This window comes from Eurypyga helias, unplaced genomic scaffold, assembly GCF_000690775.1.
Source record: "Eurypyga helias isolate BGI_N326 unplaced genomic scaffold, ASM69077v1 scaffold11422, whole genome shotgun sequence".
Classification (NCBI taxonomy): Eukaryota; Metazoa; Chordata; class Aves; order Eurypygiformes; family Eurypygidae; genus Eurypyga; species Eurypyga helias.
The window spans coordinates 4,971-25,080 of NW_010236631.1; the positions used below are offsets into that span (position 1 = coordinate 4,971).

General features: G+C 39.1%; 1 protein-coding gene across 1 annotated transcript; it reads right to left on the minus strand.

Annotated features, from left to right (window-relative positions):
• Nucleotides 1–615: 615 nt before the first annotated feature.
• On the minus strand, nt 616–17,701 carry CFLAR (CASP8 and FADD-like apoptosis regulator). Its single transcript, XM_010147164.1, has 10 exons — nt 17,648–17,701; nt 11,967–12,398; nt 11,026–11,131; nt 9,953–10,088; nt 9,674–9,771; nt 8,541–8,592; nt 7,791–7,840; nt 6,499–6,577; nt 1,709–2,222; nt 616–754 (listed from the first exon to the last, which is right to left on the minus strand). The coding sequence occupies exons 2-10, from the start codon at nt 12,260–12,262 to the stop codon at nt 616–618; spliced, it is 1,470 nt and encodes a 489-aa protein (XP_010145466.1). The 5' UTR covers nt 12,263–12,398; nt 17,648–17,701.
• Between the last annotated feature and the right edge of the window lie 2,409 nt (nt 17,702–20,110).

Genomic DNA, 20,110 nt, shown 5'->3' on the forward strand with positions numbered 1-20,110 from the left:
TGACGACACAGGGTTCTGGGTGGATCACAGCTGGAATCCAAATTATTTAGGAGACTATCTTTCTCCTATTTTGCTAGTCTGTGGAGGCACGCAAGCCAGAACTTGTTAATAATGAACTGGTGTTGCTGGGTAGGCATTCTTTCCTGACATGTTTTCTATTATCAGGTGCTGGGGAAAGTACCCAGTGAATCTCAGTGGTTTGTACTGGCTCGTATTTGTTTTAAGCATCAACAGAAGAACCTAGATCAATGTACTACCAATAGGTATGCTACAAAGCAACCAATGAAACAATGGAAACACAAAACCCTGGAAAACCCAACATCTATACAGTGTAGAGGTCTTTCTGCCCTGTTTACCTGTGGTACTTGGTTATAAGATCCCAGTGCTATATGATGGCTGCCATTCTCACCCAAGCTTTCAGAGCCTTCTGTATAAAAATATAAAATCTAATGCCTTTACACAAGAGAATGCTTCTAAAGCCCTGGGTTTGGAAGCAATAGGCACTTTCATTATACATGCAGTAACAACGCATAAAGTAAAAGTGTGTGTGAAACTCTCTGGATCACAGCAAGTGCTTCTCATCAGCCCCTTCAGATGTGTCCTTTTCAACAGCAGTTAAGTGGGAGAAAGAAAAAGTTTCTTCCTCAGTGTGTGCTGGAGCAGAAGTGAGTATTGTTGGCTTGGGTCAGTCGTCTTATTCCATTCATAGACTTTATTGTTCAGTTCCGTATGGATATCTAATATAGAGAGTTTCCTGCAGCAACAAAAATAAAAGCTTATTAGAGAATGAAGCAAGATACCATTTAAGAATCCACAAGAGAGAAGAAAACTTTAGACCCATCTAGGAGAGTTTCAACTTTCAGTCTTTATTGCGGAGGTTACATCTCTAAAACCCAAGACTGAATATGCATTTTGGAGACAATCTGTTACAATTCAAACCACTGTTATGATACTGGTTATGCTGATATGATGATCTGTGATTTCACTACAAGGTTTTAGGTTTTGTAAAAAGGTAGTAAATGTTAACCCTACAGCTACTATGTAAAACAGCTGCTAGCTCCCTGATCGATCACTTGTACAAAGAAAACCTTTGTTGGTAAGTTACATATTCAGACATACTTGATTTTTGCTCAGAATTCTTTTGATAATCTCTTTAGATAAATTTAAACTATCAGAAAGCTGTAGTCTAAAATTACAAACTGGCAATCCAGTGGCTCCCTGAGCTCAGAGTCAATTAGATCTAAAGAAAGACCCAAATCCTTCCCTCTCAACTGTCTTTTCCCCAAACTTAGGCACTGACATTTTATTTGCAAGCAGTAAATACAAGTAAATACAGTAAATACAAGCCCTTCTCAGTGATGAAAGGCAATCCTCAATTTGAGAGAAGCCTGGTGTATGCCTTGTTATCTTGGAGAAGGAAGCTTTCCAATTCTGTCTACAGCACTGACATACATTACCCAGGACAGGTTCTTCCCTTCTCACACTGTAAGCCCCAGTGACATAACACATTTCAATTTTACCCTCCAGAATCAGAAACTTCACTCCTGCTTTAGACTACCTTCCCGTAAGGATCAGGTATACTTGTCCTTTAACCTATGACACAGCATGAAGACACTTTTTGGGACCAGATGGGATGAAACTTAAGGTTTCTCTAGGTCAGCAGGCTGTCATAGAAAAAAGGTTATTTTTTCCTCCTTTATTTATTTACCTTTTACGAGGATTGTGGAGTAGCTCAGCCAGACAATGCAGATAATATGAGGATGAACTTGGAGATTTTTCTAGTGTAGACACATCCACCTTGCACTGACTCCAAAAGATGTCTGCCACTTGTGGGATAGTGACTTTCCACGGGATTTTCGCATTAGCAATGATTTTCTCATCATTCCCATCTACTTCCAACAGACTAGTACATTCTTGTTCATTTTCTGGCACAATGTAGCTCTGAATAAAAAAAAGCTTCGGTTTTCCTAGGAGTGCAGGACATGAGTCTGCCATAAAGTATTTTTTTATTTGTTCCAAAGGGAATCCAGAAAAGGTATGGTCCGTACAGAAGATGCTCTGAGCACTTCCACGGCTAACTAATATGCAAATGAAGCTGTCACAGTTTCTGTGCTTCTGCAACCTTGCAACTTCAAGCAATGTTTGATGCATGGTGTTCATATTTAAATATCTGTAACAATGAACATCATAGCCTAAATCTCTGAAGGTCCCTTCCAACACATCTGAAAAAAGCAAGATGTAATTAAATCACAGCACATCAGGGCTCAATCTCAACTATCTTCAAGTACAGTAATGACAGTATTTCGCTATTGGAAGTAGGACATTTATTTCATCACAACAATTTAAAAAATCATGAGTACTTGATCACAATACATTACATACTTATAGGGCTATATGCATGTTGTCTTTAATATGAGTGATGTACTTCATGACAGCAAAGACACTATTATTTGGCACGTGATCCGTTCTAAATTCCAGACACTTGCATACTTTCATTTACAGCCAGTATCCCAAGTTCCAAGGACTTAAAATATCAGGCAAGAGAAAATATTAGGAAACACTTCACACAGAACATTCTTGAAATGATAAGGAGAGATCTGGATAGCATAGGAAATCTGTTTCACCTTTTAACTTGTCAAATCACTCTGAATAGTTATTACAGATATACAGAACTGCACAGGTAACACAGACGCCCTTTCACTGGTCAAAAAGAAACCTATTGCAGTCATTTATGCTTCCTATTATATGAAACAGACTTTAAGTGCTGAGTTCCAGGTGAAGAATGGACAGTGGAGTCTTAGCTGTGACAGAATGGCATTTTCAGGGAAAAAAAAAAAACCAAACCTGAACAATGAACCCTTTCAAATGTGTTAGAAATTAAAACTGTAGATAGCCAAAAATCAAGACTTAAACTCTACTGTGTTTACGTGTCATGCTCTGAAAAACTACTTTGGATGTTTATTAATATGGGAATTAAAAGAGGTACATGGTGGTGAAAACCACAGGTAATTTTTAATTGTTCAAAGAACCACAAGCTACTACTATGGCTTATGCCTGCAGCACCGTATCAGTTTCTGATATGACAGGAAATACCAAGTGCTATGTTTACGTAAAATGCCTTAAAGACACAGGAAGCTGGACTGTTCCCTTGACTTCAAAAGTTTAAAAATCCTTAATTAGTAGAGGCTATTTCAGAGGTAACTGGCAGCAAAGCAGGAGTTGTACCACACTGTTCTCCTCAAAAGGCTTATAGTGAAAAGAGGGGACAGAACTCATAACCTTCCCCATCAAAATACAGGGTAACTATATACTATAGTGAGGTGATAAACAGGAACTAGAGTTTCCTTCTAGTTCTCTTGGTTTGATTAAATGTTGTAAAATAATTCAACAACTTTCCAGACATTTATTTGGAAATAGAAAGGAAAATCCCCTCTCTCTTAGGCAATAAAACATGCTCTCAAAACGGAAGTGGAAGATTCAGTATGCATACCACTTAGCAGTTCTAGTTGTAACAGTGTAGCACTTCATCCATTAGAGGACAGCAGAACATAAACGAGACTTAGAGCAACACGAGTGCCTGTCCTAGAATTCACTCATCTCACTAGCATGTGCACATACACACAAAGATAAAAAACGATGTCACCTTAGACCATACACACACTCCAAGGGTAACAGTTAAAAAAATTAAACCCAACAAACTTAGAGCTGATACCTTAGTTTAACAATGAATCAGAAATCATACACAGTAAGCTGTAGACACAGCAATTGTACTTTAAGGCAAGACAAAACACAGCATTACATGCTGCAACCTGAGATCCAAAAACATGTTTCTTCAACAGTAATCATCTCCCAGCAAACTTCCACAGACTTCTGAGTGTTTCCACTCTGCATCAAAAAATACCCTTTTCTCTCCTTCACTGTTTACAATGTAAGGATAAAAATTTGCTTCCAAATGGGAAAGTCAAATGCAGCTGTTCACAAGACAGGAATACTCTACCTACAAACCAGCAAGGTGCATTTCAGTTTGAATTTTATCAGCAACTGATGAATTTGCACTGTTTCTACTGGGCATTTTCAATTGCTGTAAACCTTGATCCTAGAGCATCTATTGTTGGTTCAGCTTCCTCAGATTAAATCTTGGGGTAGCTGCAGACTCTAATGCACACCACAGATACAATTCCTAATGTTATCCTTGCCCCTTCTCTTTTTTTTGGTATTTTCAGACTTCAGTAGTGTGGCACAACAACTCTATAGAGTAGTGAATGCCTTTTTAACTCCTTTAAGCGATGTCATATATCCTGCCTCTCCTGAGTCTCACTAGCACAGTAATGTATTTCAGTGAAAGTCCTTCTATCATCTTAAAATGCTGCTGGTGTGTTGCTGACATTAAGCAGTCGAGACATACACATGATTTAATTGCTTCTGCATCCAATGCAGACATGCATGAAGATTGAGGCATAATAAGACTTGCTTGGGTGGTTTTCACACACCAGCAGCAGAGCCATGATGTGCAAGTCTACCTGACATGCCAGATGCTAAACATGTAGCCCATTTTTGTTCTTTCCAGTCAGCAGACTTCCCCTATCATGTTTATGCTTTATGTTCTCTTACAAGTATTGAAATGACCACATAAGCTCATGAAGAGCACAAGCATTGATTTTTTTTTTATTCTATGCACATCTTTGTATTCAGTAGCAATTACTATGACAAAGGGATCTGCACAGTATACTGCCTGTGCAAAAGATCTGTGCCTTCAAAGGAAGAGTAGATCTAAGTTTACGGATCTGTGATTATGAACTGACATAGCAGTTCTTTATTTCCTGTTTTCTCCAGTGTACATGCCTTACCTGCTTTTATACTTACTGTTCTATTTAAAAAACTCAGACCTGGCATAGTAAAACACTCTTGTTCAATAAATCAGGTCAGCACACGCTCATATCCCATCAGAGACAATAAAATTTAAAGAGGGATGGTTTTTTTGTAAACAAGGCTATTTTCACACCTCATGTTTTCTTTAGTTCTCCACTCTGAAATTTCTCTAGCAATCCTTTTTGCATTTGCTTTTAAGAACAGAACTCCAAGTAATAAGTAATTATTTTGGCACTGGAGCAGACTATTGTGCTACCTTCCAGATTAGGGCTGCATAACAAGTTTCTTGCAACAAAAGGGTTGTTTTTCTCTAAAGCTATCATGAAAGAGAGAAGAACAGGAAAGTAAAGAAATGAGTAACAGGACAGAGCAGAGTGTTTGATCCCAAGAGCCGCTGCCCCCCCAGTCTTTCAGTCTTTGGCAGGCTGTCTTTGGTTTATTTTCCTCCTAGGGCAAAACTAGCTTTTTTTTTTTTTTTAGAGTATAAGTGAAGAATTGCTTTAGAATTTAATTTCTACATCCCTTTGTGGTTTTTTTTTTTTGGCCAGAGGTCATAGATGAACTTGGTAGGACAGACTGAAATCAAGGATGCTTCCCCAGTTGCATCTGACTAAGTGCCTTCCTTGTCCCTCTTCTACATGCATGGCAGGACTGTGAATCAGTTCTAGTTCCCATTACCCTAATGGCAAACTAAATGTCTTATATCACTTACCTAATACACTATTGTCAAAGCAAACACCAAAATGTTACTTTTTGTGTCTGTGCTCTACATCCACTGCTCTTCAACAACTACATCAATAATTCTACGTTGGTCCATCTGCTGGACCATTAGTTATGAGAAAGAGAAAAGATATGCCCACAAACCCCCTTCTTCCCCTCCACCTCCTAGCCTACTGCAGAACTGACTGCAACTACTCCCTTCACTTTATTTTTAGCCTCATGTGTTCCAGAGACTAGAGGGGGTTATTTTGCACTTATGCAAGAATCTAATTTTTGGACTCTACAAAGGCAATCAGAAAAAAACCACATTTTAAACATGGCACTGACCACTTAGAATTCTAATTGCAATTTTTTTTAATTAAAACAAGGGGGAAGGAAAAATTCCTTTCCCTATAAAGCTATGGTGATGCTTTCTGCCAAACTGTGCAAGACGTTAACAGAAGCCTAGATGCATTACTAATAAAGGACCACATGCCTTCAGCTATTCAAAATCTGCAGTGTCCGATGTGATTATGCTTCAAATCTGCAACAGCTCTGATTTTGGTTTTGTTAGCTGGTGGGAAACAGCATCTCTGCCAATAACCTGCAGTATGACTGTAGTTTAACTACTTGGAATATCCTTTTTCTCCCTCCTAAAATTCAGTCTATCCCCTTCTAAGTTATCTCATTCAGAGATTCTGCACCAAAAAACAAACAAACATTGTTTGCAATATTTAGGACAGTTGGCTTTAACCTCAGGTTTGACCTTCCAACTTTGTGCTTTAAAAAACTTACTAGAATTGATAGACTAGCTGGCCAGGAAAACTTTATCTTAGTCTGGCTGGTAAATGTACATCATATTCTTTATACTAAATTATTCTAATTATCCAAGATTAACAAGATAATGAACTTCAGATTCCAGAGACTCACCCGCATCATTGCCAATACAGTCTATTATCAGGCATACTCCTAAAGGTTGACTTTGCATTCTGTATTGATCATCAAATACCTGAGGAACATGAAGGAGAAATACTAAGTTAGTATGTCACTCTCAACTTACAAACTTGTTTCTTTTCTCAAATGTAACCACCTCAGATCTATTCCATTACACTCTGTTGTTTTTCCACAGCGTAGCTAGCAGAAGTCTATCTGCTGCGATGTAGTATGTCTTACCTACACAGCAATAATAAAAATAATCATGAGACATGGACTAATGATTTTTTTTCCCTATTTCCAAGGCTTAAAGTCTTAATTTTTGTGTCCTTGTGTTGTGCAATCTTACTACCATTATATCCTTAAACAAAGACTAAGACTGTACCAGAAGTGAGAGAAGAAAGTTTGAGACTGAACCTTAACTCTGGATAGATCTCTGAATTCATATATATAAAAAAACCCAGCACCAAACCAAAACCAAACCTACCTCAGAACAAACAAACCAACCAACCCATCCAAACCTGTCAGGGGTGGAGGCGCTTTTTAAAGACCTGGACTCTGACAGCAATGATCCTTCCACAGTACTTCCAAATTAATTTCCCTAAGTGTAACTGTTACCGAGAAGTTAAGAATTATAAGCTTCATATTACCAACACAATAAATGTAGAGAACTTGTGTTCTTCAGGTGTACAACAGGCACTGCTCATCAGAACAGTATTTATTTCCTTATTTAGTGGAACAACCTCCTTGTTCCTAAATAATTTGTAATGACTCTAGCACAATTTCTTCCCCCCATAAAAAAGATTACAATCAATTGGCTATAGTAAACTCCCTGGTTCCTGGCCTGGAGGAGAATTAATAGAAAAGAGCAGTAGTCCATTCTTAACATTAATACCCAATGCATGTCTGTCTTATACCTGGAAAGCAAGTGGCAGGGAGAGAATCAAAATTTACTGCATGCAAAGAAGCCCTGCCATTTCCAATGCAGATGGCAAAAGGTCTCACTTCCAACAGGTTTTCACTTAGCCTCCACTAATAAATACAGGAGTTCTGTGTGCTCATCATATGTATGTGCATTTTGCATACTGCTGCTTCTATTTTATATTAAAAATGTATTCTGCAAAAGTGATTCATAGAACCTCTTTATGGCTGAAGAAGATATGGATGTACACATCTTTCTGTTTGCATGCAATTAAAGGAAATCTCAAAATGAAACACAGAGAAAACTCATGTAAACACCTGCACAGGTTTGTATATATTTACATGCACACATACGCACAAGCACATACCTTATGTGACACTGGTCCTGATTCCTGAATGGACATGTGGACTGGCTCTGCTGCAGCTGAAACATACAGAAGCAATCTCAGTATGTAGGTACCAGTGACACCAAATCAGTTAAAGAGAAACCTATTTAGTTCAGCCAAGTTCTCTCTCACGTGCATCTCTCAGTTTCTACATATGTTAGTGAAGTTAAAAAAAATCACCTCTAAAATGTTATATGGATTGTTTGTGACTAGAATAATCAATCTCTCCTACACTGATAGAATTCAGCCAACTGCTCTTTTAAAAATCACCACATTTGAGAGATATTTTGGGTTTCAAGAAAACACAACAAACATGATAAGAACCTGGTACTTACTGGACAACTTCCTGGCTGGCCTGGTGGAGAGTCCACCACTGCACTGACAGAAAAACTTGTACCCAGAACCTAATGGACACAGCTGCACTACATGGGCCTCCAGAGCTGGCTTTTCCATGATTTTATTAATAAACTATTTATTCTGTTAAAAAGTTATGACAGTGAAAGCCCAAAACAATTGCAATGAAGTTTTAAGATCAGGCAGCACAAGCAAAGCAGATAGAAGAACAAACTGTAAGGCAAGGCTCAGTTTTTGGAGGTACCAAATACTCTCTGCTCCTGCTGATACCAACTGGATTAGCCATAAACATAACTATCAAACAACAGTTCTTTTGATACAATGAAATGCATCATGTGGTTCTCTTAGATTATCAAAACTCAGATAAAATGCTCTTACCCAGAATAAGACTTTGTCCATTTTGTGGGTTTTCTTTGTTCACAGTCTGGATCTAAAATGAAGAAAAAGGTGTATTTTCCTTCTCTCCTTCAAGGATTGATAATTATGTGTTCCAAAAATATAACACAATAGTATTGTTCTTCCTCAATAAAAGCATTATATTATTTTAGATTCACCTCTATCAGCAAATTATAATCACAAAATAACAAAAACCAACCCAACCAAAAGCACAAGCAAGCAAAGAGTCCCAAACCCTTCCTCCTCAGAAAAACAAGTTTGCCATGAACAGCGAAGAAAAGCTTAATCTCTAAAATAGTAAAACAATAAAAACCCCCTCAGAATATGTGATTTTTTTTTCCCTATAGAGCAGCAGGGAGGAACTTTCACTGAATTAGGAAAGAAATTATAACAATATTAACATAATATGGGAAGTCAAGGTAAACTCTACCCCATTAGTAGTCTGGAAAACAAAGCTGTTGTGGCTTTGTTAGTAAAGACAAATGGCATCACTGTTCTCTTGTATGTATGCTTTATACATACATATTTACTGAATACATGACAGAAATAATCTCATCAAATTCATATAGCAAGGCTAAAGGCTTTAAATAAGGTTACACTATTACAATATCAAACTTAATCCAAATATAAAGAATGCTGAATGCAATAGGATTCGATGCCTTGACATAATGTTATCTTCATTACAATGAGATTAAAACAAAACACATACACATAAAGAAGTGAAAAGCTCTCCTTAAAAAGCCATAACCTTCAGCTTCCAAAGTTAAAAATCTACTTTCCCTGCAAAGCCCAGAAGTACAAAGAACATGTTTTGCAAAGAACAGTCAAAGCAAAACTTTTCACCCCCCATAGTACAAAAAAAAACCTTTCAAGATACCAATTTTATACACCCAACTAACAGGAAAAAACTCACAGCAGCTCTTTAAAGGGGATCTTTCTCAGATTATTTAGATCAGATCCTAAATTCAGAAAATAACAGGAATAAGAGAAACAAACCAAGTAGTATTTTAATTACTAACAATCTCTCATTCCTTAGGTTCTGTAAAGATGAATCCCTTTTCAGTGTCTGGCAACGTTTAGAAATTAAGGATCTGTCTGATATATTGTATACTTACCCCTGAATTATAAGGAGGATCAGTCAGACTGAGATTAGGGAGAGATGCCTGAAGTGCATTTACATATACTGTCTGAGAATGAACGGAGGACATTAAAGCTGAAAATTTAACAGAAACACACAGAGAAATACACCATGATATATCAACTGTTTTAAAAGCCTAAATCTTAAATATGTGAAGCATGCAAATACTCGGACTTGTAACTCATAATTTTATCTCTTGTAAGAGCACATCTGATCCTTGCTTTCAAGAGTAACTAGTGAAAAAATAGCACCTTACCTTCACGTTTGTACTTCTGAATCTTCCTGATCAGGTCTATCCTGTGAATATTTCGAAAACAATTTTCTATCAAATCCAGTTGATTAGGAGCCACCAAATTTAGTTTCTCCAAGTCAATCACAAGAGCTAGAAAACTCTAGAATAGCAACAGAAAGCCAAACTATCATATCAGTAATTTGTTCTCTATCGGTAAGTAACAAAATAACACAGAAAATAACATAGGGGGAGGTCATAAGGGTTGTATATTCAAGAAGTAGTGACATTACCTTTTGAAACACTAAGAAAATTACCTGGTAGATATAAGAATTCTTGGTATTATCATAGAAATAACAAAAACTAGGACTTGCTATTCTTAAAAAAGAAAAGTTAAAATAAAACTGTATTTTATGTTTTGTATTTCCTTGTTGCTACAAAAGCAGCCACTTGGAATGTCACCTCCCAGACACAAAGCAAGACATAAAAAAAGCTTTGAGAAGTTGGTAGAGCCTCTCTCTTTCTTTGGTTAAAGAGAGAAAAAGAAAAAAATCTCAAAAGGAAGAAGACACAATCTTCAGCCTTCTATGCACTTCTATATCAAGTTTTCTGAACCCTCCCCTAATGAATCTCTGCTTTCCCGGAGCATTTAAAACAAATATGCTAAATGCAAATGTACAGAAAAAGACGTATTTGAAATAAAGCTGTTCTTAAAGTGAAGCAGAGCACAAATACAAAAAGTGACCTTGTAATTCAAGATACATTTTGTATGATTATTGGCTTGAGATCCTTCATATACAAAATTTCAGATCAGTAATACTGAAGATTTTTTTATTTATTTCTTCTGCCAGTGAGGTTCATGCTAACAGCATTCACTACAAGTCTTCACTGTTCCCTCTTACTGCTTCTCACGCTTCTTTCCTTGAATTAAAAAAAAAAAAAAGAAATAGAAGCCACTACTCCTTCTCCACTTCCTGACTTCTATCTACTCCTGCCTTACACCCTGCAATACTGCCTCCCATCCTTTGCTGTGTAGCTATTTCCCTTTTTACTTTAATCTCTCACTGCTATAGAGGAGAAGACCAGCAGAAAGACGTTACCTTATCTTTTGCCATTTTCATACGAGGTGCATAATCTCGGAGTAGAAAAACAAGAGAACTCACTTCTTCCCTTTCCAGATTCTCATTTATCTCTACCATTAGTACCCTGAAATAAAGTGGAGACATTTCTGAAGGACTTCTTTCAGGAAGGTCCCACCCCTGCCCAACAACCCAACTTCTCCCATGCTCAAGCCTTAATATATCATTCCCAATTAAACAACAGGAAAAAACCAGCCTACCCTGCTCCAAGATCCAAGTACAAAATACCTACTCTCATCAGCACCTGCATTACTCAGACTGATTGTGTAATAGCCATTGCTAGGAAAACAGAAGTCTCCTTAATATTTCAATGGAGATGAAGTAAGAGACTGAGCCAACAGAACACATCTTCAACTTTTTAACCTGGCAGTTACAGCGTTTTCAGTTCAGTGAGAAGTTAATACAGGAAAATCTTCCTAATGAGTACCTATATTTCTTTCTGAAGTCTTTTAAAGAAAATAACTGGAGCTTCTTAATTTAAGCATCTTAAAACTACAGAGAAAAGCTATACCACAAGGACATGTGCCCAAAGTAAACCAGAGAAGAAAGTATCTCTAACTAATGATGTTTCTCTAAAGCAACACTTCTATCTGCTAATTTAGAACTGTACGAACATCACTGGTTTTATTGATTAACGTACATAAACTCCTTAAAGATAGATGCTTCTGATGCCACGACTTGTAAGAAGCTACTAAGGCTTATTTTAGGGACTAAACTTGACATATTCTTTTCACTATAAGTCTAGATGTGATGCCCTTTTCTGCTCTTCTTCTACCTTCAAGACCTATTTTTAAAAGAAATAAAAATCAACATCCCTCCCCGCCAAAAAAACCAACCCAAAACAACCCACACACATTTTGAACAAAATAGAGTAGACTTGAAATCTGAAACAGATATATTACCTGTAATCAGGGACAAGTCTGAGGCTCCTGTCAAGGTTAGCTTCCACTGCTGCTTTCTCAGTCTTCAAGATCCTCCTCAGCAAGTCAAACCTCTTAACTCTGTACAACAGCTCAGATAAGCCAAGAAAAGACAACTTCTCCCTCTCATTCAAAGCCACCAAGAGCTCTCTAAGGTTGGCAGTGGCCAAGTCAGGAGCAAGGTCTCGGCAAAGGAAAACCATGATGTCTTCTTCTTCTTTATCCAATTCTTGTTCAATCTGGTGAATAAGGACAGCTGGCACTTGGCACCTGGTCATCACTTTGTCACTATCCCTTTAAATCTGCCAGCCTACTGTTTTTTAAACAGAAAGCCAACATGACATGAAGTTGGTGTCTACCACAGCACCTCTCCAGTGTTCGTTCTTAACTAGATGCATTTTAACATAAGCAGTTCTGTGGGACAGAATTAAAAGGTACTAAATCAGTGACTTGCTGCACAAGTTCACAGTTAACTCTCCTATCTGATATATTTCACTTACAACTAATATACCAACACAGTTTACACAGACCCTCTGTTTTCAAGGGGTTCTCCCAGCTCTTCATTACAGAAGAAAAATTACTTGGTAGGTCATACTAATCAGAAGAAAATGGAAGTTCTTTTTAAAGTAAAATAACCTTAAGACAAGTCTGTAAATTCCATAGGAAGTGAAACAACAGTCATCAGGCTGATGATGAGTGATATTTCAGTTTCTGGAAATAAGTTGCCTAGCAATTTAAATCTGAAGCCCTGACCTCTTCCCAACAACCCTCTACCCCCCTGCTCACCACCACCTTTTCTCCCCTAAAAGTCTCAAGGCATTTTTCAGGAAAAGTTCTGGGAGCTGAGGTAGTGTAACCACACATTGTAGACTAAATAATTTAAAAAATCCCCACATATAAACCCACTTCTATCAGGCATGCACTTTGCCTTAAATGAAGTAAAAATAAAGGAAATACCCACAATATGTAATATTTTAAAATATCAATTGCTTATAAATTCAGGAATGAGTGGATTTTCTTACTTATTAGCATCATTTAAAGTGATTCCAATCTGAATGAGTTACTGGGGTTTTAAGGATTCTCCACACACACTATCCATTCTCAGAAAAATGGAATTACCACACAAAATAATAATTCCAAGGTACAGATAAACCATAGACTGCCTTTTTTCTTCATGTGACATCCATGTTTCACCATACTGAAACCTGAAATAAAAGTTCAAACCTAGAAAAACCCCCACCCTTGTGATTAACAAAGTAAGTAGGGTGCTGTGCTCTATTTCCACTGCCACCAATTATGGAAATTCTATCTAACCTTCTCTGATCCCCATTACCTACACGGAGAAATGTGAAATGAGCAATCTTAAAACCAATCTTAGCCCTTAGGAGGAGTTCAGTCACTACACTAGAGAGTTTTATTTAAACCATTCTGAAAAGCAAAAGCTAATTCAACTTCAAAGCCTGATACACTGAAAGATTCTAGCAACTGCATAAAAAGCTTTTTTTAAAGCATTTTCAGCCTTTTGTTACACATTCTGGAAGTCACCATCAACAACGTCACATATTGTGTCCATGCATTATGGAGAGGAGATAAACTCATCTACAAGATTCAAGATACCCTGCTTAGCTCATCACAGCCTGCCATGTGCATTCCACACAAACTGTGCTAAATACCTAGAGAAAACACACAATTATAGTACTCCTGCTACAGCACACAAGTAGAAAAAAGCAGCACCTATCCTCTCTGATACAGAGAGGATGTTCTTCAGAACCCAAGAGGACAGACACAAACACAGTGTTTTCCCTCATCACATCACATTACACCATTTAGGAACTTGGGAGAATTAAATGCACTGTTTGCTCCATGTGCAACACTTAACCCTAATATAAACAGTGCAAACAGCAGGAAAACTCACAAACAGAAATGAAACATCAGTAGAAGCTGCCCCTTTCAAATACTCAGGACCACAGTATTTTCAATATAGCAAGCTGAACAGCTTTGTTTTCAACAAAATCAAACTGGGTAGACAAAATATTTGTACGTTTGAAGCTGTTCCATTTCACACATGGACCTGTAATGCTACCACTTGTACAGCTGGGGTGGAAGGACAGGGCGGGAGGATTTTCAGGCCTCTGATAAGCAGAGGAACCTCTCATGCACTGGAATGTGTTCTGTAAAGTTTTCTATCAGAGGAAAAGCATATTTATTGCTAACTTCTTATTTTCAATGTTGCATCAAACTTTTGTGAGAATTCTACAGAAAGACAGACTGTTTTCATTTCATAATGCAGTCAGGAAGGGGAAGGCACAAAACATTCTCCTGTGAAAACATTTCCCAGGTAAATACAGCTGGGACTTTCAAAAAGAGCTTGAGGAATTCCTATTTATGACTCACTGTAAAGGAAGATGGGAATTTAACAACTTTTGGCCATTTTCAGAAATCTCAGATAAACTTTTTTTAACTACTCTCAATGATTTTTACATAATCTTTTAAAACTAGTTGAAAATGAGAGGGGTAGGGGAGAATTTCTCACAGAGTTAAAATTTCAGACATGTAAAATTACTATTTATATATTATCTTAAAAATATGTCTGTAAAAACCACATATGAATTATTTATTTTTGTGAACTTCCTTTACATAAGATAAATTGCATGCTCATTATAAAAAAATACTTCTCAATACTTCCAGTGCCCAAACTCTCTTACCTGTATGCAATTCTGTCCACAAGTACATTGGAAGACTGGCATTTCACCACTGCCAGATCACTGATCCAAATCCAGCATACACTGGTTTCTATCCAGTATTTTCCAGTGATGGTCCATAAACAAAGTTGATTACATCAGCTCGTTTTCTGTTGGACAAATATCAATGTCACAAATTACTGCTGGGGGCTACTTCCTAATTTTAGTGGGGGGAAAACCAAGGAAAAATGACCTAGGATCATGCATTATTCTGTATTATTCCCCTGGTCCAGCAAACCAGGAATGATGCTCCAAACAAAAGGAAAAACAAATATGCACATACAGCAATTTGTCAATAACATTCATTCCCCCAGGGTTCTGAGTGGGGACTGAGTAAAAGCAACATGAAGTAAGTGTTTAATATAAATTAAAACAGTTTATAACTTTGTCAGCATATTGTGACAGCAAGAATGTCACACTACCAGGGCAAGCCTGATACATGCTATCTGCATACAGGTGAGCCAGATCCACTTCACCATGAGAGATGAAGGCATCATGCTTCACCCTTCCATCTGATAAGACCACTTTTTGCAAACATCACTGATGCAGTTATCATAGCTGTAACAATTAAAGAAAAAGAGAACAGCAATGCCAATGTAAAACCCAGCAGCCTAGTTTTCAATTTAGATTACCTGGGCCCTGCAATAAGAGTTATTCAATGTAAATTCTTTACAAAGAGGAGAGGAAAACCAGCTTATCTTAAGAGGAAAGAAAAAAGTTCACAGTCATCAGAGATAATGCTGCCTCAATAGTGTTCATGTGCCATGTGTAATTTACCAATACTGCTGCAAGAAAACACTCAAGATTTTTCCTCTTCAGCTCATTGTTTCATGTATTGAATAAAATTTCAATGCAAAGCTTATGGAGCAAGACGATGGTTGAAAAAAAGAACCCTGAAGTACCACACATTATCATTTACATGCCCAATTTATAATAAATCCCAAATATTTCCCAACACCTTAAGTCTAACATGACCACCACTACTGATGGATAAAAGGATACTGCAAGATCATGCCGCTGGCATTAGGGGCAGAGTGAAAGGGGCAGGCCTACACACAACGAAGAAACCTTTCCTCCTCTATTCAAAGAACCAGGAAAACCCCTTGCACACTGAGGGAAAATGATTAATGAGGGGAGAGTTTTCTCTAAGTCTGGCTATTTTAGTGCACTATGACCCCAAATTTTCACAGAGGAAGGGCTGTTCTGGGAAACAGTCTTAGGGTCTCTTTAAAGAAAATCACTGATTCTAGTGTGACTCATCTGCCCTCTTGTCCCCAAGAGGTCTGAGAGAAAACACATCTCAAGGAGATAGTACCCAAGTGCACTTAAATGAAAATTTCTAGGTTTAATTTATGTTAATTTTCAGAATTTCCTGATTAAAGTGTAAGATTTTAAACCTGATGAATTTCTCACATATTATACAGGAAACCACCTTCATCACAGGCATATTTGTCTAAGTCTACACTGACTTTTGACCCGGGGATTTACACTGTAAACAATCTTACCAGGAAGAATTTTTTTAAGGTAAACACCTGAGAATATTAACAAGCATATTTACTCCTCAGACCACAGATTATTTCCATTCCACACTAAAACAGGCAGAAAAACGTCTTCATGTTCGGTATCTTCTGTGAAGCTAATAAACTTAATTATACTATTTTTAAACTATTCCACAATGTTCCCAGTCCATACAGAACACGTCCAAAATCAGGGACAGATTTTTTTTTCCCCCCCAAGGAGCAGGAAATAACAACATACTAAAACTTCACACACCAAGACACACAAAGCTCCAGTAACTGCTTGCTGGCATTAAGCAGTGGAGGCTGGTATCCAGAGTTAAACCACAACGTATGTGTGTACAAAGCTCAAGCAATTTTACTCTTTGCTCTTTAATAGCTTCCATGAAACCCTTGTTTCCATGACTGCAACACAAACACTGCACAATCACTACCAATGTGATTACTGAGGCAAAGAGAAGTGTCTCATATTAACAACACAAAGTCAATGTATCAGGCCTCATTAATTAATAAGGAAGGTCTTTCAAGAGAAGCAGGTAAGTATTTTGTACACTAAACATGGTCTACAATTAGAGACCGTAATTTCTGACAGCATTTGTTTCGTGAATGTTCATCTCTGCTGCAGTAAAAACAGGATATAACATCAGTGGGTGTAGTTCTGATTTGGAAAATGATCTTTGTTACACAAGATGAGCTCATGTGGAAGCCCCTAGGACACAGGAAGAGAGTAGGAAGTTACTTCGCTACAGCCACATTTTGTGCTTCCTCGGCTCTGCTTTGTTTGAGGAGGTAGAGGTGATGAAACTTCACAAAAGAAGCTGTATTTTGAGTCTGTCAATCATCTGGATTTTTCAAAGTTTGGAATTGTTTGGAGCATGCTCCACAACTTTCACATTTCCCTATAAACGAAAGAGGATTTGGTACAAGATACTTTGGGAAAACAGGGAAATCACGCAGTAACTTTCACATTCCTCATTACTGCATTAGACTTAGTTTGTTCTCAGTGTAAATTAGTAGTGGCCACACTAATTTCCATGCAGAGATGCACTAGTTTAACACCCCCGCCCTCGCTATTAAAAAAAAAAAAACCAACCCAAACTAAACCTGATTTTACCATAGGGAGTTTATGCAGATTTCCACGCAACCACCTACGTCATTTTAAAATCACGCTTGGAAACTCCGCTCTGCAAGACGAAGACGTTTCAGGTGGATGGGCAGAATCGGGTTTCGTTTCTCCTCACGAGCGAGGCCGGGCGCCGGCCTTTCCGCACCGCCTCAGCCCGCCCCGCGGTGCAGACCGGGCTTCGACCGGATTCCGGAACACGGTGCGGTGGGGCGCCTGTGCTGAAAGCGCAGAGTTGGAAGAGAAGGGTGAAGGAAAGGAAGAGAGAAAAGTATAACGCACCCAAACGCGCTGGGGCGACCTCATCTACGGCAGCGAGGCCAGATCCGGCATTGGGAGCGGGGAGGAGGAGGAGGCGGTACCGGCCCAGCGACAGGCTCCTCAGCACCGGGCGTGGCTTCGAAGCACCCCTTCTTTCTCTTTCGCAGCTGCGGGAAACGTGGAGCACTTTTCGTCCGTACCCCTTATGGCGGTTGGGAAGATCTGAGCCGCCTGTGCGCGTAGAGAACGCTGTTCAAGGCGGAGATGGCCCCTCGCTGAGGGACGGGGGAACTGGCTTTTAGCCGCCCCAACCCCCTTAAGCCTCTGCCTTGTAGCCCCCCTACCACCATTCCCCCTCTGCCGAGCCACGTTCGTTAGCCCTTACGATTTTATTGTGAGTTTACCATTGGGTAGCTTGGGGCGAAGCGAGGGAAGGATCATGCTTTCGGTTTTGCTTTACAGTCCATCTCAGGAGGTGAAGCTCGGAGCTGTGCAAACGCACGAACCTCCCACGAGATGGCGGCGGGGCTGTGGCGGAAGGGGCGTCTCCTCCCGCGCGCAGCTTCCCGCCCGCCCCTGTGGGTGTCCGTCAGGCACAAAATGGATACCGACCGGGAGGGGTGCGTGGGTGTCGGCAGTGCTGTGGGACGGGGGTGGCAGCAGGACGGTTTCGAGTTCCGTGTGTTATAGACGTTTATGGGACTATGCTTTTTATACTGCTGCTGGTATGGAGACAAAACCGCTTTGTATTTGCGCCAATAGCCGGTCGGTGGCAACAGACTTTCTCTGTGAGGCGTTACAGACTCGGGGTAGGTTTGGGTATGTGTTTTGGCGAGAGCTTATACGTAAGCAAGCCCTTACTCTCTTCATGTCTTGCGCTATCACTCAGTTCATTCATACCGAGGATAATATTGTGCAGGGGTGTGGAAGTTGTATGCCTCCCATTGTTGTATAATCTTCAGTATATTTTAACTAATGCCTTGTCCGTGTAAGCAGCGTACTGTGATTCCCTTGGTATAAACCAGCATCCTGCATGAAGCAGCTTACTCTGAGGTGCTAGTATTGTAGCTGCAGCTGCTTAAAGGCCTAAAATATAAAATTCTGGACTGTTTTATCAGCCGAACTAGACAAAAGACACCTCTGTATGTGACAAAATTAGACACATCATACTTAACTCCCAGCTCAATAGATTTCAAAGCATTACCAAAACAGTCATTTTGCTGTGCTGCTAAAAGTACAGCAGTGAAGCACAGTACTCTGGGGTAATACACTGTTAAGCAAAGTGTTCGTAACTGCAGGAAAAATGGAGGCAGAAGGTAATCACCCACGCTAGAATTTGGTCAGGTACCAAGTGACTGGTCTGTGTTCTGAAAAGATACCTGGATTCTTGCTGACATTGCATGGTCAGGCTCTCCCTTTAATATCAATCATTCAAGGGTATCACAGTATCCCTGTAACAAAGACGTAGCATTGGATCAGTGCTGATTCAGAAGGAAACCAGCTACCTGCTGTGAATCAATGTACACACTTTCTCTTTGGATCTGTTCCAGACAAACACCTAAAATCTTACATCGGCTCATAGAAGATGTTTAAGGAGATGATATGGCTGCAGGCTTATGAAAGAATAATTACTTTTCTCAAAAGTGATTGAATGAATGATTTGCCAATTTAACAGACATCACTTAAGCAGCCAATAGTCTTGTTTACTTACTCCACTTTTTACTTAATTTACCTAATTTTTACATACTTACATACAAAAAGTTTTCACTTTTTTATAGGCAGCATTTATGACTAGTATGCAAGATTTTTTTCATTCTTCCACCATGTGTGAGCTGACAGATGCAGGACACCGAAACAACCATAAAACCATGGATGAAATGCAAAAAGTAAATTTGTTACCTCATGAACTGGGGGATCCCTGAAGCAGCACCCAGGCAGAGGCACACAAGTGGGAATGCAGGCACCATGGGGCTCGGTCCTTGCTAGAGGACTGCTAAACCTGCTGTTTTCGCCTGTGTATCAGGGATTCACGCAGGCATAGTTTACCACTGTGCTTTAATCTTTCCCACATCAGGGCAGGAATCTCAAGCATGTTCCATAGGGTGCCTCAGCGTCTATTACAGGCCTGTGTTATGTAAACACAGATGTTCTACTTGTCAAGCACGGAAGACTAAACATTGATTAGAACCATACACGTGTTTTTCTACACCCCAGCTTCAAGTCACTTGAATGTGTTTACAAATCTCCACCATTCTTCCATTATTTTCCCATGTTTCTCCCCCTTGCTCAAGGGACCACTTCCACTGGGGCTGGCAAAGCTGGAGGTGTCCATTTGGGCTTGGGGGATGTAGCACAGGGTAATTTAGAGAGGTACACAATAAACACGTACAGAAGAAGGAATAAACATATCTCTACAATAATACTTTGAATGAAGTATCCCATTCATCCTGTCAGGGAATTAAACCACTCAGCCAGCCAGGCACC

Coding starts and splice junctions, on each gene's coding strand:
- CFLAR (XM_010147164.1), bottom strand. CDS start 12,262: ATGACCAGGTGCCAAGTGCCAGCTGTCCTTATTCACCAGATTGAACAA. Junction 7,841..8,540: donor TGGACAAAGTCTTATTCTGG/GTAAGAGCATTT, acceptor TTTCAGCTGCAG/CAGAGCCAGTCCACATGTCC. Junction 6,578..7,790: donor CAGGACCAGTGTCACATAAG/GTATGTGCTTGT, acceptor CATGTTCCTCAG/GTATTTGATGATCAATACAG.